We start from the raw sequence: 25692 nt of genomic DNA, 5'->3' as shown, positions 1-25692 counted from the left end.
GACAGAAATACTGCTTCATTAGGCAATGTCGTTAAAAACTTAACACTTTTTGTCTCTTTAAGGTGACTCGAAATAATATTCAGCAAAATTGCTTGAAGTAAACAATGACCTTAAGAAGCTGTGTTTAATATTTCAAAGGCAGGACACTCATTTTCTTGACATTTTATAATTATCTGTTACCTTGAGTTAAATCAAGACCTTGATCCACACAATATCACTAACATCCCTCCCTCCTGGCTCCAACATTTCATTTCTTCATTTTACTATATTCCGCCCCTCACTTCCCAGTTTCTTTTCTCCAGCATTTTATCCTGATTTGTTTGTGTTTAGTCATTAGCTCCCTATCCTTTGTTTCTCGGTATTGAATATTCTACAACCGGAGCAAATGCATGAGAGTATTGATGAATTCTGTGAGAGTTGGAGGCTGTGTTGGAAGCAGATTAGCAATCGGTTGGACCAAACGTCTCTGTGACTAACTCAGTTATTCACAGCAGTTAATGCAAGATTGTGATTCCTGTCAGAAATACTAAACACCAACTAGAAACAAATGGTCCACCGAAGATGAACAGACACAGTTCTGTTCCCACGCGGAATAGTTTGATACAGATCTTACTCTCAGAGTCCTCCTCCCAATTATTGCAGCTTTACAATATTTTGCAACAATTTTTTGTTAGATTTCCTTAAATGAAGATTGTTATTAAAAAGTCCCCATAACTTGTTTGTTCAGTTCACTAAGCCATTCCTGGGTTTGCTTGTGTCACTTTCTGAGGTTATGAGATCCCAGTTGCGCCGAGACTCATTCCGCTTGTGTGGCTCATGCGGGGTAAGGTTTGCATGGACTTGCTGTAATCGTGGGTTACAATCCGCCCGTTCTCACCAGTGCCTCCCTGTGATGGGACCCTGTCCGTGGCTCTCATCGCTTCACTTATCGAAAGCTGCTAAGGAGAAGGGAGCAGATACCGGATAAGATAATGGAACCAATAGCTAAGAATTCAAGATTATCATGAAGATATGAACACTATATGATTACCATTAAATTGATTTGAAGGTAAAACACATGATTGAACCATAAAGCGTTTTTGTCTAATTTTGCCATCTGCAATTCTTCTCTTGTAATACATACAGGATTGGGGACGATGGAGACTGCTGGAGGCTAGGCTGTTAGCAAACATTACCTTTTATTGACCATCATCTTCCAACTATGTATAAGAAGGGTCTGTTTCCATGGTATGCATTTCTATGATTGTATGTTACACAAGTCTTCTATATGCAGTGTAGTGTCCCTCCTCTGGATCAAAAAACCTGGGTTCAAGGCCCACCTGCTCTAGAGGTGTGTAATAACATCTCTGAACAGTTTGATTAGAATCTATCTAGAACCATCTCCCTGTAGTTCTAGTTATCGTTTGTCATGGGATCTTACACCTCTGGTGAAGTAGACTGTTCTATTACATGCTTAATGTTAACCCTTTGCATCACATCTCCCCCAGTACCCCTCAAAATCTCTGAATCTATTCAATACACTATTTATACAATCCTACACTGTACTGACATATGAAGTCAAACTCTGCTGTGTGTAGACTCCAATGAAACCGCCTGCATTTTAGTACTCAATAAAAAACTTGGAAATGGGATGGGGATTGAGCAATATCCAGTTAGGTTTCTGGGGATTGGAGGTTGAGTTACTGGGATAAGGGGAGGGGATGACTCCTGAAGACGATGAGTTTGTTTCTTTGAATGCGGAGTACGTTTATGGTGAATGGACCCAGAGGTTACAACAGGAGAGAGACTGCTGGAAGAATTGGTTGAATTCCTGATTAAAAAAAACAAAAACACATGCCACAAGTAGTGAACATGATATATTCACCACAGTATCTGGAATGCTTTCGTATGAGAAACACAGCTCCATCCACCCATGCATCAGACAGATTAAAACCAGATTTAATGAAACCTACGGAAATATAATTAGAGGTAATTGGAATGAGTGCCCAGGGAGAAGATTAGGCACTTTCTGTGACAGAAGGAGACAGCTGTCTGGTAAACGAGGATCAATTATAAATCAAATGCAGAGAATCAGAACCAGATGAACTCTGGGCTCCTGAGAATACTGCTCCCCATGATATGATTGAGCCTTACTAATTGTCATTGAGCTCCCTGTAGACATGGAGGACATTCACTGTAATTTATTCTTTACAGAAGCTTTTATAAAGATTATATTTAGTAAACTCACAGTGAATAGAATTTTTTTTTCTGGGTAAAGGGCCACCTGTGAGCTTAGGCCATGTGCCTAGATGTATACTTCATCTTTACACCCTGCGTTGTATCCAATGCGCAGCCTAAATGAGGAGCTTAGATCCATCTGCGTTGCCATGGAAATGGCAGTTATCAGCAAGCTTTGAATCAATGTGCTTGTTGGTTCCAATTCCACATCAGTTGACTTTGGAGCTCCTTATTAGCAGACAAATTCCAATTTATTAGAGGGCAGAGATTGGGTAAGTTATGAGCCCAGTTACAGCTGGTTGAGGTATTTGATATCATGAAGAGGGTCTAATGCCAGGCACAGAGTTCCAGAATGACAAGGCAGAACGGTGGCTCAGCGGTTTGCACGGCTGCCTCACAGTGTCAGGGACCCAGGTTCAATCCCAGCCTCAGGTGACTGTGCGGAGTTTGCACATTCTCCTTGTGGGTTTCCTCTGGGTGCTCTGGTTTCCTCCCACAGTCCAAAGATGTACAGATTAAGTGGACTGGTTATGCTACGTTGCCCATAAAGTACAGGGATGTGTAGGTTAGGTAGGTTAGCCACAGTAAACATGGGGTTATAGGGTCTGGATGGGATGCTCTTTAAAGGGTTGGTATGGACTCAATGGGCTGATGGGTAGGGATTCTATGATTCCAAGCCTTGATGTTGGAAATGAGAGACTGGCTAGATGCCCTGAAAAGCTAGCAGGGACAATATGGCAATAACTGACATACTCCCTCCTTCAGATGCCCATCTGCCCAATATCCACCAATGCCCATATTTCTTGTCCAAAACTTCACATTGACCTCCACTCTGTCCTTCACTCCTGTATTCCAACTTATGTGCTCCCATTCCTTTCCTCATCCTCGTCTCGAGCACTCTCCATCCCACGCCATTTCCCTATTCTTTCCTCAGATCATCCAGTCACAGCCTTCATTCCTCTCTGTCTCACCTGATTGTTTCCCCTCTCATCTTATTCCCTCATTAAGTCATCCCCACCTTACCCCTTGTTCACTACGTCATAAACCCTTGTCACGTCTATTTGTACCAGAGTTGGTGAAGGGTGGCCAGTTCCAGAAGGGGTGAAGTTGTGGGCTAGGTTGGATCTGGTGTGGGTGAAGCAGGAGAGGGCACCAGAGTGGTGAAGGGGTAGTCAGGTCTTGGGGGGGGGGGGTCAGATCCAAAGTGGGGGCTAGGTTTGTCTACTCTGGCAGGTCAGGCAGCATCCGAGGAGCAAGAAAATCGATGTTTCAGGCAAAAGCCCTTCATCAGAAAAGCCCTCATTCCTGATGAACGGCTTTTGACTGAAACATCGATTTTCCTGCTCCTCGGATGCTGCCTGACATGCTGTGCTCTTCCAGCACCACTCTAATCTTGATTCTGATCTCCAGCATCTGTAGTACCCACTTTCGCCCTGTGTCTACTCTGGTGGCAGGGGAAGGGGTGTCAGGATGGACTGAATGAAGGAGGGTCAGATTCAGAGAGAGAAAGTGAGGGCTGCAGATGCTGGAGATCAGAGCTGAAAATGTGTTGCTGGAAAAGCGCAGCAGGTCAGGCAGCATCCAAGGAACAGGAGAATCGACGTTTCGGGCATAAGCCCTTCTTCAGGAAGATTCAGGGTGAGTGAAGAGCTATTGGCTTGTGGGGGTTCAGGGTAGATGGATGGGTGATGAATGCAGTTACGCTGGACTGGAGTGGGTAGTTTCTGGATAAGTCTGGTCAGAGTCTGGGGGTGTAGGCAAACTAGGGAAGGGGTTCTGAGAAAGAGTAACACTGGACTCAAAACGTTAAGTCAGTTTCTTTCTGTACATATGCTACATTTGTCCAGCATTCTCTGTGTTTGTTACAGACTGACAGCATCCGCAATACTTGCCTTTATGTGAGCTGTTGTTAGGGGTGTTTTGGTTAACTATGGGTTTAAGCTATTTTAGTTTAATAGCGACTCAGGAGTTACAATGTATTTAGTTGTCTAACATTCCCCGAGCAATTACTACTTAGTTTCAAATAGATTCCCTACAGTGTGGAAACAGGCCATTCAGCCCAACAAGTCTACATTGACCCTCCAAAGTGTAATCCACCTAGATCCATTCTCCTACCCTATGTTTACCTCTTACTTATGCACCTAACACTATGGACAATTTAACATGGCCAATTCACCTAACCTGCACATCTTTGGATTGTGGGAGGAAACTGGAGCACCCAGAGGGAACCCATGCTGACACGGGGAGAATGTGCAAACTCCACACAGACAGTCGCCTGAGGTGGGAATTGAACCCAGGTCCCTGGTGCTGTGAGGCAGCAGTGCTAATCACTGAGCCACTATGCCGCCCAAAAACATTCGTTGGAACTTCTTGAAGTCTCCGATTTAACTGGAGGCTTTCAAAGGGTTCCAGGTGTAAAGTATTTCACTAGTGGAACCTTCAATTTCCTGGGCTTTTCCTTTGGAGTCTACTTTGATGGGGATTCCACAGGGTGCCTATATATAATTCCCATTTACTCCAGAGAAATGACTGTCTGGCAAGTGGAAAATCCAAGCCAAAGTGTTTTACATATTTAAATAAATTAACCCATGGAGCTAATCAATCTCTGACAAGCCCGGCAATGATTTGTCACCTTCATTCGTGTTGCTTCGGTTCTTGACTTGTAACAAAATTCCACTAGTGCCACGAGCATTGCCAATCCAAGTCCACCAATCAGGATGTAGAAAACCCCTGCTACGTTGCTGAGACTCAGCGCACTTGTCTTGTCCTGAATGAATGAAGGAAAGGACAAATGTACTCAGAACAGGTTCATTACAAACTTTGGAAGATGATCATAAATTGAGTCATGGGTTGAACTTGGCTTTGAGTCACAATGTGAACCAGGTGACAGTGAGTCTGCAGTAGGGAAAGAGTTGGGCCGTGCAGGAAATGGCAATAAAACTGGAAAGAGAAGCCAAAGAGGTTGACCTGTTTTACACGCTGGCAGAAAGCCAAACTCGAGCCAATGCTGTACAGTTCATCAACAATACAAATTCAGCACACTCAAGTATCAATCACTAACTTGCTTTCTGATGGCCACTGGTCTCACTGATTTTACTATGGGCACATTCTGAAATATTGGGGAAATTTGACACAAATATTCCCATGAAGTGTCACTTTGTATTGAGTATGTGGACTGAAGGGGGCTGAATGTGGGGTACTGGTGAGGTCTGAGTGTGGGGACTGCAGTGTTCTAAGTAGAGTCTTTAGGAGTTGGATATGGGAGACTTAGGGCAGTGAGGGGGAGGGGGGAATGCTTCAGAGAACTGAGTGTGAGGGTATTGAGTGCAGGGGCTGTAAAGCCCACTACTCAGTCTGTTAAAAAAATCAATTCATTGTATAGAAAAAAGAATCAATGAACGCAAGTGAAGATGAAGTTCACCAAGCTGCACAGAGCACTGACTGACATCTACGTGAGGGGTAAAATATTTTATACAGTAAAATAGCTCAGAGTCACACTACTGCCTGTTTCATTTAATTGTTAACACCAATTCATGTGCATATTTTTGATCTGTACTCTTACACCTGTAGAAGGTGCCTGAGGGTGGACAAGTCCAAGTGAGCTTTAAAGATCAACCTGAATGGGGCACTTAAACCAATGAACACACATTAAATCCTAATCAGAGCCTTTCTGGACACTGTACCTCCTGGAAAATTAATTAAAATTATAAAAAAAGCCAAGTCATCAAACTGGGCAGCTCACTGGTTACTGACAATGTGTTGGATCCTCAATATGTCTGTGGAGATTCAGGATTATGGGTGGCTGAGAGCCCTAGGATTTGTGAAAACTCAACAGTGGATAGATTAGATTCCATACAGTGTGGAAACAGGCCCTTCGGCCCAACAAGTCCGCACTGAATCTCGGAAGAGCAACCCACCCAGACCCATTTCCCTACATTTATCCCTGACAAATGCACCTAATACTATGGGCAATTTACCATGGACAATTCACCTGACCTACACATCTTTGGACTGTGGGAGGATACTGGAGCACCCGGAGGAAACCCACACAGACACAGGGAGAATGCGCAAACTCCACACAGACAGTTGCTCGAGGTGGGAATCGAACCTGGGTCCCTGGCACTGTGAGGCAGCAGTGCTAACCACTAAACCACCGTGCCACCCACAGATAGAGGGTGAACAACCACCCATTGTGCAGTACCGCAGAGGGTCCAAACTTAGCAGGTAGACATAAATTGTCCAGTGTATGCCCTTTCCCTTTCTTAAAGTTTTGGACCCTCTGGGGAACACAACCCTTCCTGATTGGCCACTGGTTACCTCTTGCAGCTGGTGGATTTTTAAATCAAGCAGTGAGAGAAAAGGTCAGATGCAACCAGGCAGGTATCATTTTAACGGACTTCTTGGAAGTGAACACCCCTTTGAATCTTGCAAGAGTTCAGGCTAGCTCAACAATTCTAGCTTAGACAGTGAGAGATGACAGGGTAGATTCCGTTTAAGGTGGTGACAGTGATATATTGGTGACCAACCACAGAGGTAGTTAGACTGTGCTAGAGGATCAAATCTCCAGACTCAAATGCTCCTGAGCTGAAGCTGTAATAACTGCGTCTAAACTCTGAGAAGGGATTTCAAGATCAGAGTCACGAGAATGGTGCCAGTTGAGAGAGACTGTGTCTGAAGACGAGGACAGTGTAGGGAGAGAAAGGCAGAGAAAAGAAGAAAGAGAGAGAGAAATGATTAACAATCCACCCAGTCAGTACAAAAAGAGATAGTACTGAAACTATTACAGAAAAACCAAACCCTCTTATCAGAGGTGTTGCCAGGCTGGGAGGGGTGAGCTATAGGGAGAGGCTGAATAGGCTGGGGCTATTTTCTCTGGAGAGTTGGAGTCTGAGTGTTGGCCTTAAAAAGTTTATAAAATTATGAGGAGCAAGGATAGGGTGAATAGTCAAGATCTTTTCCCTAGGGTAGGGGAGTCCAAAACTAAAGGGCACAGATTTAAGGTGAGGGGGAATGATTTAAAAGGGACCTAAGTGACAAGTGTTTCATGCAGAAGGTGATGCATGTATGGAATGAGCTGCCACAGGAAGTGGTGGTGTCTGGTAAAATTACAACATTTAAAAGGCATCCAGATGGGTATATGAATAAGAGGGGTTCAGAGGGATATGGGCCAAATGCTGGCAAATGGAACTCAACTAATTTAAAAAAGAATAAAGAGAGAGAGAAATGATTAACAATCCACTCAGTCGGCATAAAGAGATAGTACTGAAACTATTACAGAAAAATCAAACCCTCTTATCATAAATGTTGCCAGGCTGGGATGAGTGAGCTATAGGGAGACGCTGAATAGGCTGGGGGTATTTTCTCTGGACTAGTTGGTATGGGCAAGTTGGACCAAAAGGTCTGTTTTCGTGCTGTACAGCTCTATTACTCGAGTCTAAGCTGGGTATAATCTTCTAGGGTTTCCATACATATAGATTATCTGTAATAAACTACAAAGCTGTTTGGGAGCAGGGACTTGACATTAATAATAAAGATGAAAAGCTCACGTTGGAATGCAGGTATTCAAAACCACAGAGAGTGCAAGAAATGGATGCATAGATTGTGCCATGTAGTAGCACTGAACCTGGCTAATTTACACAAATAATTCTGAAGATTAGTTGGAGACAAAATCAGGAATGAACAATTGAGCAGGAAGAACCAAAGTGAGAGCATGCGGAGCGATGGGAGACAGTGCAGCTTCACTGCAAGGGGCAGAAATTGAATAATGTGTAATTCACAATATAATCAAATCCCTTCCAGGAGCTCAAACAGTGACAGTGCCTTGTAAATAGGAAAATGTGTCACTCAACAGAACAATCAGGAGTGATTGAAATGGCTGGGGCTTTTTTCTCTTGACTTCCCGATTGTGAAAAGGTTTCATACAGTCGTTGTAAAGAAGATGTTCCCACTTTTGGAGAAAACCAAAACTAGGGATTTTAAATAAGGCAGTGATCAATCCAAAAGAGAATTCACTAGAAACATTTTCATGCAGAACGGTGAGAACGTGGAACTTGGTGCCATGTGGTGCTGCTGGGTTGAATAGCCTTTAAGGAAAAGGTGGATTATGTTCCAGAGTGAAAAAGAAATGGAAAGATGTAAAATGAAACCAGAGAGAGCTGGAAACACTCAGCAGGACAAGGCTTGGAGAGAAACAGTGGTAAAAATTCAGAGCTCTGACAAGGGTTACTATCTCTGCTTCTAGGTGAAATGATGAGCTTCATGTTCGGTTTTTAACTTAGATTCCCAGCATCCACGGCATTTCAATTTTGTAGGCGTATGTGTTGTCGGGGTTAGTTGAAGTGGAGGAGGCTTGTGTGTGTATATGTGTGTGTGTGTGTGTGTATGGGGGGGTGGGGTGGGGTATAAAGACTGGCATGGCTTCTGGTGGACTGGCCTGTATTTGTTAAATTTTGTGTTGGGCCCTATAGAGGGATGGTGATAATTCTGTCTCATGTTAGGTAGTGGCCGTGTGAATTTTCCGTCTCTGAATTTGTAAAGGTATTCTCCCAGTTCGTTCCTATGCTGACTGGCTCAGACCCATGTGAGCGTGGGTTCTGTGCTTTATTAGTGGATTCCCCTCAAGTTAGCATGCGTTACGTGCATTACGTGCGGCGACTAACCTTACTGCTGGAGTCCTTGCTTCCACATTCACCTTTATCGTACCACCATTTGTTTTTCAGCTTGTCTAAGATGCCTTGCTCACTGAGTTTCAATACTGCAAGGTTTACTCGATTTCTTCACGTGAAACATAACATAAATAACATTATCAATGTTATTTTATGTTATCCATGACAAAATACATTACTGATTCACAATTCCAAGTGATAGGTACTCAGTGCTCCATTTGGCTGGGTGACCAAGCTCCTCCTACTTTACACACTCCACCCAGCGAGATGTGCAAACACCTATCGCTTTGCGTAACCAGCAGCAACTAGCTCCAGGTGAAGCTTGGGAGATAAAGTCAGATGTAGATCCTCACCTGGGTGGCGAGAGGGAAATATCAGGCCACATGAACACAACAGACATTGGAAAGCTCAGAGTCTGGGGTAAAGGCACTTACATTCCACTTGGCTTTAAAAGGGGTGGAAGTTGGTAATTTGTTCTTTCATACAATGCAGATTGAGACAGAATGTAGGGTCAGAGTTCAAAACTCAAGAACAGTCAGACAATTGAGACATTGGTTAGTACAAGAACTGATGGCTGAGTGCTCCTGTCGAGGTCAAGTCCTCTCTTGATGCTTTCACAGTTACATACAAACATATTAACAAGGGGAGGCCATTTGGCACTTTCAGCCTGCTCTACCATTCAATAATGTCAAGACTCATCTGATTTTAACCTCAACTCAACATTCCTCCATGTCCCTGATGATCTATAACCCTGGGCCAACAAGTGATTCTGACAGTGCACCCCTGAGTTTAGGACTTGGGTGGCTTTGGGAGATAAGGTTAGCAATGAGAAACAAGGTTATCAATGAGAAATTCACATGCTGTTCCCCAAAAGAAGGGTTGAGGGCGTTTAACTGCAGGGGTATAGTTAGTTATATCCTACCTACTGGACACGCCACCAATTCTGGACAGGAAGCAAGGGGACAGGTTGGAGACTTCCCCTGAAGCTTGAGGTTAGTTCCTTAGAGGAGGAAGGCCATGTCCTTTGGATTCTCCTAGTCAGGTCTCAGTCATACGGATTAGGAGCAGGATGTAGGCCAGTCAGCTCCTTGACCCTGCTCTGCCAGTCATGTCTGATCTGATTGCAGTCTCAGATCCATTTTCATGCCCACCACAAAACCTTCTCACTTCCTTGTTAGTCAGAACCTATCTGCTTCTGCCTCAGAATATTCACTGACCCCACCTTGTGATTCCACTGACCAAGATGTTCTGAGAGAAAAAATACATTCGGCTCATTTCTATCTTAAAGGAGATCCCTTTCTCAAAACTGCGTCCCCAAGATCTAGCCCCTTCCATTATTCGAAACATCCTGGCAGCATTCACACTATCAGGATCTGAAATATTTCATCTTTTATTCTTCTATACACACCCAACCTTAGACCTTTTCTCATAAAGTAATACCTTCTACCCAAGAATTGGTCAAGTGAGCCTTCTCTGATCTGCTCCTAAATGAAGTTATCCTTTCTTAGGCCAAACAATAGACAAAACTCCAGATGTGGTCTTGCCAAGATGTTGGATAGTTGCTGTAAAATTCACCATCTTTTATTGTCCATCTCTTAATAACATCTGATTTGCTTTCCTAATCACTCGTAACTATATACAAATTTATTGTGCTTTCTAGAACCAGGATACCCAGATCCCTCTATACCACAAAGTACTGTAGTCTCACTCCATTCAAATAGTATACAGCTTTATAATTCTGCTTGACTATCTGCTATAAGATTTTGCCCAGACACCTTAACTTATATATAGCCCATTGCAGTGTCCCTTTGGGCTTATCACCATTTACTCTCTGACCTAACTCCGTATAATCCACAAATTTTGCAACTGTAGATTCCTGGGGCACTCTACTCATTATAACTTGCCAACCTTAAAGTAACCCATTTATGACTGCTTTCTGTTAGCTAACCAATCCTCTGCTCAGACATCTCCTGGCCAAGTTCCATTGAGGTCTTGGTCAGTTCTCAATGAGCCAGCCCATGGTCATATACTGTTCAGTCAGTTCCAGTGGCAGCTGAAACAAACCCAGAGAAAGCTGGAGAAACCTAGCCATTCTGGCAACGTATGTGGAAAGAGAACCAGAGTTCATATTTCGAGATCGATATGACTCTTCTTGAGGTCATACCTGATCTGGTCCCCAGGTAGATAGGTAACATGAGGGATTTTTAGCTGTCCCCACCCCTGCTCATTTTCTGAAAGCTAATCTGGCTGTGGGACAAATTGAATTTCTTGGTGAATCAGTTTATTCTACATCAGGACAAATCCGGGTGCCACAGGTTTGATCTTTGTAGTATTTTTGGGTGGAACAATAGGAATTGTGAAAAATCAGAAAACTCCAGTTATCAAATCCAAACATGTTCAACTTCTGAGGACCCCATCCCTGACTAGTACTGTATCACCAACAGCCAAACTCCAACAGGGATTGACCCATCCCCCATCCCTGACTGGAACTATAACCCATTCCACATCCATGATTTGGGTTTGTACCCCAACCCCCATCCCTGATTGGGACTGTACCCTATTCCCTATCCGTTACTGGGATTGTAATCCTCCCTCAACAATGACTGGAACCATAACCCCTCCCTCATTCCTGACTGGGACTGTATCCCATCCCTGACAGCGACTATACTCCATCCCCCATCAGTGACAGGGACCGTAACCGTCCCTCATTCCTGACTGGGACTACTACCCCAACCTCATTTCTGACTGGGACTGTGCCCCTCTCTGAAGCTTGGCACAGACCATGTCCCTTCCCTGTCCTTGTCTGGGACAATGAACCTCTTCCGAAAAAATCTTGTGCCTGACAGGGCCAGCCTCTAGCCTCTCCCCTGTCCCTGACTGGGACTATACCTCTTCTCCTTTCCATGACTGCAACTATAACACTTCCATCTCTCCATCATTCTTGAGTGGCACAGTAACCCCTCTCCCTGTCCATGAATGGGATCTCATCCCCTCCCCTGTCTCTGGCACAGGTTGTACCTCTCCAGGATGTACTGTCCACCCCAAAAACCTGAAGCAATATGGAGATCTGCAAACCAAGAGATGCCCAGTCATCACTGAGATGGAGACACACAAAGGAAAACCAAAACAGACATACAGAATGATGTTGAGAAGGACATTGCAGTTGTGTAAATGGTGGCACCTCTCCAGACGTTTTGATAACAAGTGTGAGATGACTATGATGGGGGTCAATTTCCTTCCCACTGCTGAGGCCCAGGTGGCTGGTTGAGTTTGCTGGTTACGCAGTCATTTTCATTCTTTACCCACTAGTGTTCCACACTGAATCTGACCTTGGAGTCACTGCCTCCACTGCCGCACTCCCCCTTGTCGTACCACCATTTGTTTTTCAATTTGTCCAAGAGTCCCTGCTCGTTCAGTTTAAGAACTGCCAGGTTTACGGGATTTCTTGAAACGATAAAACATACTCATCAGTTTGTGAGCAAAATAAAAAAAGAAACCAGCAGTCAGAATTGGAGTCATTCATTTACACAGACCTAAAGTGACTTAACAGGTCAAACCATTCACAGGGAGACAAGGAGGAGTGGCAAAACTTCTCACTGTACTTAGGTACATGTGACAATAATAAATCAAATCAAATCCAAGTAGTTGAGGTAAAGTTAAGTGTGCACCCCGGGCATTCACAAAGCCAATACTGAAAGTTGGAAAGATGCCTCTAACAATGACAAGCTGGTAAAGCCAATGTATCCCAGACCATGCTCCTCTAGGGAAGCCGAGACTTTACCCAAATGCTTTTCTTCTTTCAGCTTCTCATTTACCGCCTTCTGCCGCAGTGAACCCAGTGACCCCCTTTTAGTGCACAAAATGTATCTTCAGACGCTCAGAGCATTTCCGCTTCACGCTTGAGTTCCAGTCTCCCCAGGCTCATGGCCTGATGTTGCAGCCAATCCATGCTGGTGTCACCTTTACACAGCACCCTACACTTGGCAGCAAGCTTGCCACCTGTCCAGTGAATTCCTGGGACACACCTTGGAGTGAATGAATACGGCTGCAAAAAGCACCAACATCCACCTCCATTCCCACCCTCGCCTGATGTATCTATGGACTTCGTTCTTTCTTTCAAGGTGAAGGAAATCAGACATAGGACTCAGGGGGGAGTAGGATGGAAATTGGGATACTGGAGGATTGGGGGGAGGAGGCATTGGCAAGTGGGAGACCTAATGTGTTGACAATGACCTTTCAACAACTTCTATGCCCTGCACTGAGAGTTTGGGAAAATACCAGAACCTTCATCAAGATAGTGGCACGGATGTTGAAAATACATTAGTAAGAGGAAAAAAAAGCATTTTTATAGCAACTTTCATAACCTCAGGACATCCAAGGTTTTTTAGTCAAGGACGTACATTTTTAAAAATTGTAATGCAGAAAATATGTAGACCATTTGACCATAGAAAGTTCCCAAAAACAGCAATGTGGGATTGGCTGAACCGTCTGTTTTTAATGATGTTGATCAAGGGACGAAGGTTGCTCAAGACACGGAGGATGACTCCGCTGCTCTGTTTTGAAATAGGGCCATGACATCTGGCAGAGAGGACAATGGTTAAGCATTTGTCTAAAAAATGGCATCTGTGACAGCAAAGTACCAGTTCAGTATTTTATTGATGGTCATCACTTGCATGGCCAGGAATTATTACCGGGCTGAAGAAGGGCTAATGCCCGAAACGTCGATTCTCCTGTTCCCTAGATGCTGCCTGACCTGCTGCGCTTTTCCAGCAACACATTTCCATCTCAGGAATTATTACCCTTTCCTAATTGTTCATGAGCACACATGTGCTGGTTTTAATGCATGTGCAGTGGGACAACCTTCAAGAGTAAAGGTGAGAGTGCAAGCCACTGAGTCGCAGCTCTGGAAAGCATTGAGTTGATTAATGAGAACTCTCTGCAGGCAGCTCACAGTTCAGCATCCATTCGATGGGCAACATAACCCAACTGCCTTTAAATCCCAATTAGACACCCCTATGCTGTTCACTACCTCAAGCAAAATAAGGAGCTGTCAAACGAAGGACTGAACTGAGGAAGAATCCAGCTTCAGAAGGCTGCTTACTTATAGATAAGCCAGTCAGGATTATCAATTTGAATTGGTTGGGGGTGGGGGGCAGCGTTGGAAAGCGTTTCACTGGGAGAGGATGTCACAGGAAGGGTTGGAATGACACTGGGCTGAGAGATCTGTGGTGCAAATGGAGACAAGGTGCAGGAATGTCGAATTGGGATGGAGACAGAGCAATAGAGCTGCTCCCCTGGAATCAGGGCAAGTCCTTGAACAGAAATCATTCTCCCAAACTCTCTAATCTGGGAATACAGCTGCTGATGACCAGCCGTCACTGTGAGGTTAGTAAGCAAGGTTAACTGAGATTCCCCCCACCAGCTCTGAGGTATTGTATTGAGCAGCAAAAATGAAGAGGCAAAAGAAGCTTTAATAACAGATATGATAGGGGCATTTCAGGGACTTTTCGATAAGGACCTGAATGTGCAAGGAATGGAGGGATATGGACCATGGGCAGGCAGTAGTGATTAGTTTAATTTGGCGTCATGTTCAGCACAATATCATGGGCCGAACGGCCCGTTTTTGTGCTGCACTGTTCTGTGATCTAATGACAGAAAATGCCGGGTGACCATCAGTGAGCCTGGCATCTTCTGTGGAGGGGCAAAATGTTTTGCTCAATGATTGTTTGTCAGAAGTGGAAGATATTAGAGCTGAACATTAACTCTGTATTGCTTGCCATCGGGACTGCCTGACCCTCTCAGCATTTTGAGCTTTTATGTTAGATTTCTAGTGAATGCAGTATTTTGTTAACATTTTTCAAAAATGTTCATTCATGGGATGTGGGTTCACTTGCTAGGTCAGTGTTTATTGTCCATCCCTAATTGTCCTTTGACCTGGGTAGGGTCTTTCAGAGAACTGTGGGTCTGGAGTAATGTGTAGACCAGACTTAGGTAAGGAGTGCAGATTTCCTTAATTGACGATGGTTTTGTGGTCATCATTAGATTTTTAATTGCATATTGTTATTGAATTCAAATGTCATTGGAGGATTCAAACCTTGATCTCTAGGACATGAGCTGGGGTCTGTGGATTGCTATCCCAGTATCATTACCACTACACCAATAAAAACATTTGTCAGTTTGCTGGTCTCTGACTCTTCTGGTCTGCAGCTTACCCTGAGATGTAATAAGGGCAGCAGAATGTCTACAGCCGATGAGCTGAAATTATTAAGCAACTTTCTTCAAACACAATATCTGTCCCGTCAGGGCTGAAACCAGTGTGGGAGATGCAAGGGTGCTTGGTTCAATGGCATAAAGAGATGGGGAGCAAGAGGAAAGGGTTGTATAGGAATCACAAAGTACAGTCAGAGTGGGCTGAATGGTCCCTGTCATTTCTCCAACAGGCTGACAGTCAATACAGGCATGGCAATATTCTGCTGGAGTCTAGAGTTTTCACAGTAATGGTTAAAGGAGTGCTGAATATTGATCAAAGATGATGCATTTTGTAAAATGGCAGCGATCCTATCAAAATATCGATGGAATGTTCCAGTTGTTTGTCATGGAGCAACATACTTCTCAGCCTTGTTCTTTGTTCAAGAAGATGGGTTTCAGGAAATACTATCAATTCACACAGCTGTCAGCACAAGAGCAGTAGGGCTGACAGAGCAGATCAAAGCAAGACAGGGCTGGCAGATACGGCAGGGCAAGAGACAAAAAAACTGCAGAAGCTGGAATCCCAAGTAGACATGTGGAAGAACACAGCAAGTCAGGGAGCATCAGGAGGTGGAGAAGTTGACATTTTGGGTATAACCCTTCTTCAGGAACAAAGGACAGGGTGGCAGGGCAGGGCAGATAGGGCAGGGCTGATGGGGAAGAGCAGGGCTGGTGGGATAGGGAAGGAAACAGCAGTGCAGGGAAGATAATGCAGGGCAGGGCAGGGCAGAGCTGGTGGGATTGAGCAGGGCCGACTAAGGTAGAGCTGGGCACTATAGGACAAACATGATAGGGTTGAAAGGATACGGCAAGATGCAACTGGGCAAGGAAAGTAGGACAGGTGATAGCTGGACCTTCATGTCTATCTTTCTATTTAGAACATCGAGGCAGATCTTAACAATTAATTGCATTATTACCCAAACTTTCTAAACAAATTGACTTTTTTCCAAACTAGGACATTGTCCAGATAGGAGGTTCACTGAGGAGTTAATCAGAAAGAAAACGAAAGAGATTAGGTATGAAAATCAATAATACTTTCAGAAAGAAACTAATCTCATGCATAGTCACACAGATTCCAGCTCATAGGTTCTCATTAACAAATCCATCAGTCAAACATCTCAGATGTTAGTTAGCTGTATGACTGTGCTAGTATGACTCCATAGCTGGGGCAGTTAACAATAATGTGAAGTGAATTTGCTGTGTTGTAATGTTCTCAGTTACTTTTCCACTTAATAATGTTAATCTATTGGAGTGTCAATTCCCAGTGTTAAGCGATCAGGTATTAGTTTGCAGTGATACACTGAGATTGTTCACAGTGTTAGATCATTATTGAGTTTGTTCCCAGTGTTGCTGTATTAGTGATTGAGTTCCCAGTGTTACAGTATTAGTGAGTTTGTTCCTAGTGTTACACTAATACTGAGTATATTCCCAGTGTTGCTGTATTAGTGATTGCGTTCCCAGTGTTACTGTATTAGTGAGTTTGTTCCCAGTGTTACAGTATTAGTGAGATTGTTCCAAGTGTTACTGAATCAGTGAGTTTGTTCCCAGTGTTACAGTATTAGTGAGTTTATTTCCAGTGTTACTGTATTAGTGAGTTTGTTCCCAGTGTTACAGTATTAGTGGGTTTGTTTCCAGTGTTGCTGTATTAGTGAGTTTGTTCCAAATGTTACTGTATTAATGAGTCTGTTCCCAGCGTTGCTGTATTCGTGAGTTTGTTCCAAGGGGTACTGTATTAATGAGTCTGTTCCCAGTGTTACTGTATTAATGAGTTTGTTCCCAGTGTTACTGTATCAGTGAGTTTGTTCCAAGTGCTAATGTATCAGTGAGTTTGTTCCAATAGTTACTGTATTAATGAGTTTGTTCCCAATGTTGCTGTATTTGTGAGTTTGTTCGCAGTGTTACTGTATCAGTGAGTTTGTTCCCAGTGTTACAGTATTAGTGAGTTTGTTCCCAGTGGTGCTGTATTAGTGATTTTGTTCCCAATGTTACTGTATTAGTGAGTTTGTTCCAAGTGTTACTGTATTAATGAGTTTGTTCCCAGTGTTGCTGTATTAGTGAGTTTATCCCCAGTATTACTGTATCAATGAGTTTGTTCCCAGTGTTACTGTATCAGTTGGGTTGTTCCCAGTGTTACTGTATTAATGAGTTTGTTCCCAGTGTTGCTGTATCAGATAGTTTGTTCCCAGTGTTACTATATTAGTGAGTTTGTTCCAAGTGTTACTGTATTAATGAGTCTGTTCCTAGCGTTGCTGTATTAGTGAGTTTGTTCCAAGTGTTACTGTATTAATGAGTCGGTTCCCAATGTTACTGTATTAATGAGTTTGTTCCTAGTGTTACTGTATTAATGAGTTTGTACCCAGTGTTACTGTATCAGTGAGTTTGTTCCAAGTGCTAATGTATCAGTGAGTTTGTTCCAAGTGTTACTGTATTAATGATTTTTTTCCCAATGTTGCTGTATTAGTGAGTTTGTTCCCAGTGTTTCTGTATCAGTGAGTTTGTTCCCAGGGTTATAGTATTCGTGAGGTTGTTCCCAGTGTTACAGTATTAGTGATTTTGTTCCCAGTGTTAGTGTATCAGTGGGTTTGTTCCCACTGTTACAATATCAGTGAGTTTGTTCACAGTGTTGCTGTATTAGTGATTTTGTTCCCAGTGTTACTGTATTAGTGATTTTGTTCCCAGTGTTACTGTATTAGTGAGTTTATTTCCAGTGAGTTTGTTCGCAGTGTTGCTGTATCAGTGAGTTTGTTCCCAGCATTACTGTATCAGTGAGTTTGTTCCCAGTGTTACAATATTAGTGAGTTTGTTCACAGTGTTGCTGTATTAATGAGTTTTTTCCCAATGTTGCTGTATTAGTGAGTTTGTTCCCAGTGTTTCTGTATCAGTGAGTTTGTTCCCAGGGTTATAGTATTAGTGAGTTTGTTCCCAGTGTTATAGTATTAGTGATTTTGTTCCCAGTGTTACTGTATCAGTGGGTTTGTTCCCAGTGTTACAATATCAGTGAGTTTGTTCACAGTGTTGCTGTATTAGTGATTTTGTTCCCAGTGTTACTGTATTAGTGAGTTTATTTCCAGTGAGTTTGTTCGCAGTGTTGTTGTATCAGTGAGTTTATTTCCAGTGAGTTTGTTCGCAGTGTTGCTGTATCAGTGGGTTTGTTCCCAGCATTACTGTATCAGTGAGTTTGTTCCCAGTGTTACAATATTAGTGAGTTTGTTCACAGTGTTGCTGTATTAGTGAGGTTGTTCCCAGTGTTACTGTATTAGTGAGTTTGTTCCAAGTGTTACTGTAGTAATGAGTTTGTTCCCAGTGTTACTGTATTAGTGAGTTTGTTCCAAGTGTTACTGTAGTAATGAGTTTGTTCCCAGTGGTGCTGTATTAGTGATTTCGTTCCCAATATTACTGTATTAGTGAGTTTGTTCCAAGTGTTACTGTATTAATGAGTTTGTTCCCAGTGTTGCTGTATTAGTGAGTTTGTTCAGTGTTGCTGTATTAGTGAGTTTGTTCCCACTGTTACTGTATTAGTGCGTTTTTTTCCAGTGTTACTGTATCAGTGAGTTTGTTCCCAGTGTTGCTGTATCAGTGAGTTTGTTCCCAGTGTTACAGTATTAGTGAGGTTGTTCCCAGTGTTATTGTATTAGTGAGTTTGTTCCCAGTGTTACAGTATTAGTGAGTTTGATCCCAGTCTTGCTGTATTATTGAGTTTGTTCCCAGTGTTACTGTATTAGTGAGTTTGTCCCCAGTGTTACTGTATCAGAGATTTTGTTCCCAGTGTTGCTGCATTAGAGATTTCATTCAGAGTGTTACTGTATTAGTGAGTTTGTTCCAAGTATTACTTTCTTAGTGAATTTGTTCGCAGCTTTACGCTATCAGTGAGTTTGTTCCCAGTGTTACAGTATTAGTGGGTTTGTTCCCAGTGTTACTGTATTAGTGAGTTTGTTCCCAGTGTTGCTGTATTAGTGAGTTTGTTCCCAGTGCTACATTATTAGTGAGTTTGTTCCCAATGTTTCAGTATCAGTGAGTTTGTTCCCAGTGTTGCTGTATTAGTGAGTTTGTTCCCAGTGTTACAATGCCAGTGAGATGGTTCCAAGTGTTAATGTATCAGTGAGTTTGTTCCCAGTGTTACAGTGTTAGTGTGGTTGTTCCCAGAGTTACTGTATTAGTGAGATTGTTCCCAGTGTTGCTGTATTAGTGATTTTGTTCCCAGTGTTACTGTATTAATGAGTTTGTTCGCAGTGTTGCTGTATTAGTGAGGTTGTTCCCAGTGTTACTGTATTAGTGAGTTTGTTCCAAGTGTTACTGTAGTAATGAGTTTGTTCCCAGTGGTGCTGTATTAGTGATTTCGTTCCCAATATTACTGTATTAGTGAGTTTGTTCCAAGTTTTACTGTATTAATGAGTTTGTTCCCAGTGTTGCTGTATTAGTGAGTTTGTTCCAAGTGTTACCGTATTAGTGATTTTGTTGCCAGTGTTGCTGTATTAGTGAGTTTGTTCGCAGTGTTACTGTATCAGTGAGTTTGTTTCCAGTGTTACTGTATTAATGAGTTTGTTTCCAGTGTTTCTGTATCAGTGAGGTTGTTCCCAGGGTTATAGTATTAGTGAGGTTATTCCCAGTGTTGCTGTATCAGTGAGTTTATTCCCAGTGTTACTGTATTAATGAGTTTGTTTCCAGTGTTTCTGTATTAGTGAGTTTGTTCCCAGTGTTACAGTATTAGCGAGTTGCTTCCCAGTGTTGCTGTATCAGTGAGTTTATTCCCAGTGTTACTGTATTAGTGAGTTTGTTCCCAGTGTTACAGTATTAGCGAGTTGGTTCCCAGTGTTGCTGTATTAGTGAGTTTGTTCCCAGTGTCACAGTATTAGTGAGTTTGTTCCCAGTGTTACAGTATTAGCGAGTTGGTTCCCAGTGTTGCTGTATCAGTGAGTTTGTTCCCAGATTTATTGTATCGGTGAGTTTGTTTCCTGTGTTACAGTATTAGTGAGTCTGTTCCCTGTGTTGCTGTATTAGTGAGTCTGTTCCAAGTGTTACTTTCTTAGTGAGTTTTTTCCCTGAGTTGCTGTATTAGTGAGTTTTTTCCCAGTGTTACTGTATTAGTGAGTTTGTTGCCAGTGTTACTGTATTAGTGAGTTTGTTCCAAGTGTTACTGTCTTAGTGATTTGTTCCCAGTGTTGCTGTATTAGTGAAGTTGTTCCCAGTGTTACTGTATCAGTGAATTTGTTCGCAGTGTTACGCTATCAGTGAGTTTGTTCCCAGTGTTACGGTATTAGTGAGTTTATTTCCAGTGTTACTGTATTAGTGAGTTTGTTCCCAGTGTTACAGAATTAGTGAGTTTGTTCCAAGTGTTACTGTATTAATGAGTTTGTTCCCAGTGGTGCTGTATTAGTGAATTCATTCCCAATATTACTGAATTAGTGAGTTTGTTCCAAGTTTCGTGTATTAATGAGTTTGTTTCCAGTGTTACTGTATTAGTGAGTTTATTTCCAGTGTTACTGTATTAGTGAGTTTGTTCCCAGTGTTACAGTATCAGTGAGTTTGTTCACAGTGTTGCTGTATTAGTGAGTTTATTTCCATTGTTACTGTATAAGTGAGTGTGTTCGCAGTGTTGCTGTATCAGTGAGTTTGTTCCCAGTGTTGCTGTATCAGTGAGGTTGTTCCCAGTAATACTGTATCGGTGGGTTTATTCCCAGTGGTGAGGTATTAGTGATTTCGTTCCCAATGTTACTGTATTCATTCCCAGGGTTATAGTATTAGTGAGACTGTTCCCAGTGTTACAGTGTTCGTGATATTGTTCCAAGTGTTAATGTACCAATGAGTTTTTTTGCCAGTGTTAATGTATTAGTGAGTTTTTTCCTAGTGTTGCTCTATTAGTGAGTTTGTTCCCAATGTTACTGTATTAGTGAGTTTGTTCCATGTGTTACTGTCTTAGTGATTTGTTCCCAGTGTTGCTGTATTAGTGAGTTTGTTCCCAGTGTTACTGTATCAGTGAAAATGTTCGCAGTGTTACTGTATTCGTGAGTTTATTTCCAGTGTTACTGTATTAGTGAGTTTGTTCCCAGTGTTACAGTATTAGTGAGTTTGTTCCCAGTGTTACTGTATTCATGAGTTTATTTCCAGTGTTACTGTATTAGTGAGTTTTTTTCCCAGTGTTACAGTATTAGTGAGTTTGTTCCCAGTGTTTCCTGATTAATGGGTTTGTTCCCAATGTTACAGTATTAGTGAGTTTGTTCCCAGTGTTGCTGGATTAATGAGTTTGTTCCCAGTGTTACTGTATTAGTGAGTTTGGTCTCAGTGTTGCTGTATTAGTGAGTTTGTTCCCAGTGTTACTGTATCAGTGAGTTTGTTCCCAGTGCCAAATTATTAGTGAGTTTGTTCCCAATGTTACTGTATTAGTGAGTTTGTTGCCAGTGTTACTGTATCAGTGAGTTTGTTCCCAGTGTTACAGTATTAGTGAATTTATTTCCAGTGTTACTGTATTAGTGAGTTTGTTCACAGTGTTACTGTATTAGTGAGTTGATTCCCAGTGTTTCTGTATCAGTGAGTTTGTTCCCAGGGTTATAGTATTAGTGAGATTGTTCCCAGTGTTACAGTGTTCGGGAGTTTGTCCCAAGTGTTACTGTATTAGTGAGTTTTTTCCTAGTGTTGCTGTATAAGTGAGTTTGTTCCCAGTGTTACAGTATTAGTGAGTTTGTTCCCAGTGTTGCTGTATTAATGAGTTTGTTCCCAGTGTTACTGTATTAGTGAGTTTGGTCTCAGTGTTGCTGTATTAGTGAGTTTGTTCCCAGTGCCAAATTATTCGTGAGTTTGTTCCCAGTGTTACGGTATTAGTCAGTTTATTCCCAGTGTTACTGTATTAGTGAGTTTGTTCCCAGTGTTACAGAATTAGTGAGTTTGTTCCAAGTGTTACTGTATTAATGAGTTTGTTCCCAGTGTACAGTATTAGTGAGTTTGTTCCCAGTGTTACTATATTAGTGAGATTGTTCCCTGTTTTGCTGTATTAGTGAGTCTGTTCCCAGTGTTACTGTATTAGTGAGTTTGTTTCCAGTGTTACTGTATCAGTGAGTTTGTTCCCAGGGTTATAGTGTTAGTGAGATTGTTCCCAGTGTTACAGTGTTCGGGAGTTTGTTCCAAGTGTTAATGTATCAGTGAGTTTGTTGCCAGTGTTACTGTATTAGTGAGTTTTTTCCTAGTGTTGGTGTATTAGTGAGTTTGTTCCCTATATTACAGTATTATTGAGTCTATTCCCAGTGTTGCTGTATCAGTGAGTTTGTTCGCAGTGTTGCTGTATTAGTGAGTACGTTCGCAGTGATACAGTATTAGCGAGATTGTTCCCAGTGTTACAGTATTAGTGAGTTTGTTCCCAGTGTTGCTGTACTAGTGAGGTTGTTCCCAGTAATACTGTATCGGTGGGTTTATTCCCAGTGGTGCTGTGTTAGTGATTTCGTTCCCAATGTTACTGTATTAGAGAGTTTGTTCCAAGTGTTACTGTATTAATGAGTTTGTTCCCAATGTTATTGTATCAGTGAGTTTGTTCCCAGTGTTACAGCATTAGTGAGATTGTTCCCAGTGTTAACGTATTAGTGAGATTGTTCCCAGTGTTGCTGTAATAGTGAGTTTGTTCCTAGTGTTATTGTATCAGTGAGTCTGTTCCCAGTGTTGCTGTATCAGTGAGTTTGTTCCCAGTGTTGCTGTATGAGAGATTTTGTTCCCAGTGTTACTGTATTAGTAGGTTTGTTCCCAGTGTTACTGTATCAGTTAATTTGTTCGCAGGGTTAAGCTATCAGTGAGTTTGCTCCCAGTGTTACAGTATTAGTGAGTTTGTTTCCAGTGTTACAGTATTAGTGAGGTTGTTCCCAGTGTTACTGTATTCGTGAGTTTATTTCCAGAGTTACTGTATTAGTGAGTTTGTTTCCAGTGTTACAGTATTAATGAGGTTGTTGCCAGTTTTGCTGTATTAGTGAGTTTGTTCCCAGTGTTACATTATTAGTGAGTTTGTTCCCAATGTTACTGTATCAGTGAGTTTGTTCCCAGTGTTACATTATTAGTGAGTTTGTTCCCAATGTTACTATATCAGTGAGTTTGATCCCAGTTTTACAATATTAGTGAGTTTATTTCCAGTGTTGCTGTATTAAGGTGTTTGTTCCCAGTGGTGCTGTATTAGTGAGTTTGTTCCCAGTGTTACAGTGTTAGTGAGTTTGATCCCAGTGTTGTTGTTTTAGTGAATTTGTTCCCAGTGTTTCTGTATCAGTGAGTTTGTTGCCAGTGATGCTGTATTAGTGATTTTGTTCCCAGTGTTGCTGTATTAGTGGGCGGCACGGTGGCACAGTGGTTAGCACTGCTGCCTCACAGCGCCAGAGACCCGGGTTCAATTCCCGCCTCAGGCGACTGACTGTGTGGAGTTTGCACGTTCTCCCCGTGTCTGCGTGGGTTTCCTCCGGGTGCTCCGGTTTCCTCCCACAGTCCAAAGATGTGCAGGGTCAGGTGAATTGGCCATACTAAATTGCCCATAGTGTTAGGTAAGGGGTAAATGTAGGGGTATGGGTGGGTTTCGCTTCGGCGGGTCGGTGTGGACTTGTTGGGCCGAAGGGCCTGTTTCCACACTGTAATCTAATCTAATCTAATCTAGTAATTTTGTTCCCAGCGTTGCTGTATTAGTGAGTTTGTTCCCAGTGCTCCTGTATTAGTGATTTTGTTCCCAGTGTTGCTGTATTAGTGAGTTTTTTACAGTGTTGCTGGATTAGTGAGTTTGTTTCCAGTGTTGCTGTAGTAGTGAGTTTGTTCTCAGTGTCACTGTATTAGTGAGTTTGTTCCAAGTGGTACTGTATTAATGAATTTGTTCCCAGTGTTGCTGTGTTAGTGAGTTTTTTCCCAGTGTTAATGTACCTGTGAGTTTGTTCCCAGTGTTACTGTATTAGTGAGATTGTTCCCAGTGTTACATTATTAGTGAGTTTGTTCCCAGTGTTACTGTATTAGTGATTTTGTTCCAAGTGTTACTGTATCAGTGAGTTTGTTCCCAGTGTTACTGTATTAGTGATTTTGTTCCCAGTGTTACATTATTAGTGAGTTTGTTCCCAGTGTTACTGTATTAGTGATTTTGTTCCAAGTGTTACTGTATCAGTGAGTTTGATCCCAGTGTTGCTGTATTAGTGAGTTTGTTCCCAGTGTTACTGTATTAGTGAGATTGTTCCCAGTGTTACTTTATTAATGTGTTTGTTTCCAGTGTTGCTGTATTAGTGAGTTTTTTTCCAGTGTTACTGTATCAGCGAGTTTGTTCCCAGTGTTACAGTATTAGTGAGTTTGTTCGCAGTGTTACAGTATTAGTGAGTTTATTCCCAATGTTACTGTATTAACGTGTTTGTTCCCAGTGTTACAGTATTAGTGAGTTTGTTCCCAGTGTTACTGTATTAGTGATTTTGTTCCCAGCGTTACTGTATCAGTGAGTTTGTTCCCAGTGTTGCTGTGTTAGTGCGTTTGTTCCCAGTGTTGCTGTATCAGTGAGTTTGTTCCCAGTGTTGCTGTATTAGTGATTTTGTTCCCAGTGTTGCTGTGTTAGTGCGTTTGTTCCCAGTGTTACTGCATTAGTGATTTTGTTCCGAGTGTTGCTGTATCAGTGAGTTTGTTTCCAGTGTTACTGTATCAGTGACTTTGATTCCAGTGTTACGGTATTAGTGAGGTTGTTCCCAGTGTTACTGTATCAGTGAGTTTACTTCCAGTGTTACAGTATTAGTGAGTTTGTTCCCAGTGGTGCTGAATTAGTGAGTTTGTTCCCTGTGTTACTGGATCAGTGAGCTTGTTCCCAGTGATACAATATTAGTGAGTTTGTTCCAAGTGTTACTGTATTAGTGAGTTTGTTCTCAGTGTTACAGTATTCGTGAGTTTGTTCCCAGTGCGACACTACTTGCCTCAGTTCCCAATGTTAAGCTTTTGGGCTATTACTTTCAGGTGCTTTGCTAATAGTGTGTTTTCTTACACAGTGTTGCATGAATCCACCCACCTTAAAGGTGATCCTTTTGGTGTAGCCACTCCATATCCCTTGGAGTCGAGGTTACCTCCAACCTTCATGGTATCACATGGCTTCCTCTGCTCGATGTACTCATTCATGGTCGACTCTAAGAGATAGGCATACTTCCCTTTGGACTTTCTCACACGGATTACACCTTCCTCTGTGGTTTTGACAAAGACTGAAGGCTCAGCAGACTTCATATAAGCCCACATCTTTTCAAAAACGGCAATCTTTGACCTCTGCATAAGATGAAGAGTAAACAGAATGAATTTACCTCAGCACCAAGGACGGTTCTTCTTTCCTGGAATGTGGGCTGGCAGGTCTGTTGTGGGCTTTTTTTTCTCTCGGAGGGTAGCCAATGTGTGGAACCTTTACTGTAGGAGGCTAGTGAGGCTGTATCATTCAGCATAATTAAGGCTGAGATGGAGACATTTTTAATCAGTAAGGGAATCAAGGATTATGAGGTAATTAGAGTCAAGGATTCTCAGATCAATTGTGATCTCATTGAACAGCAGAGAGGACACGTTGGGATAAATGGCCTACTTCTGCTTCTATGTCTCATGGTCTTAT

The 25692-nt window shown here is 42.3% G+C and overlaps 1 protein-coding gene across 4 annotated transcripts in view; it reads right to left on the bottom strand.

The window, feature by feature from the left end:
• Window positions 1-237: 237 nt before the first annotated feature.
• The window catches only part of LOC122556483 (glutamate receptor 1), a 208569-nt gene continuing 183114 nt past the window's right edge, over window positions 238-25692 (bottom strand). The window contains exons 13-16 of one of the 4 annotated variants that reach the window (XM_043703159.2): window positions 25114-25361; window positions 12212-12326; window positions 4850-4984; window positions 238-938 (exon numbers count right to left, since the gene is read on the bottom strand). In XM_043703159.2, coding sequence (XP_043559094.1) covers window positions 771-938; window positions 4850-4984; window positions 12212-12326; window positions 25114-25361 — 666 coding nt within the window. In that variant the 3' untranslated portion in view covers window positions 238-770. Of the gene's footprint in view, window positions 939-4849; window positions 4985-8876; window positions 8992-12211; window positions 12327-25113; window positions 25362-25692 lie in introns of all 4 variants that reach the window. The other 3 variants (XM_043703161.2, XM_043703160.2, XM_043703162.2) reach the window with 3 other exon arrangements.

This window comes from Chiloscyllium plagiosum, unplaced genomic scaffold, assembly GCF_037043375.1.
Source record: "Chiloscyllium plagiosum isolate Xiang-an unplaced genomic scaffold, Cpla_swu_hap1 HiC_scaffold_16, whole genome shotgun sequence".
NCBI classification, from domain to species: Eukaryota; Metazoa; Chordata; class Chondrichthyes; order Orectolobiformes; family Hemiscylliidae; genus Chiloscyllium; species Chiloscyllium plagiosum.
Note: the sequence above shows the minus strand (reverse complement) of the source record. Positions and strands in the feature narration are given on the sequence as shown.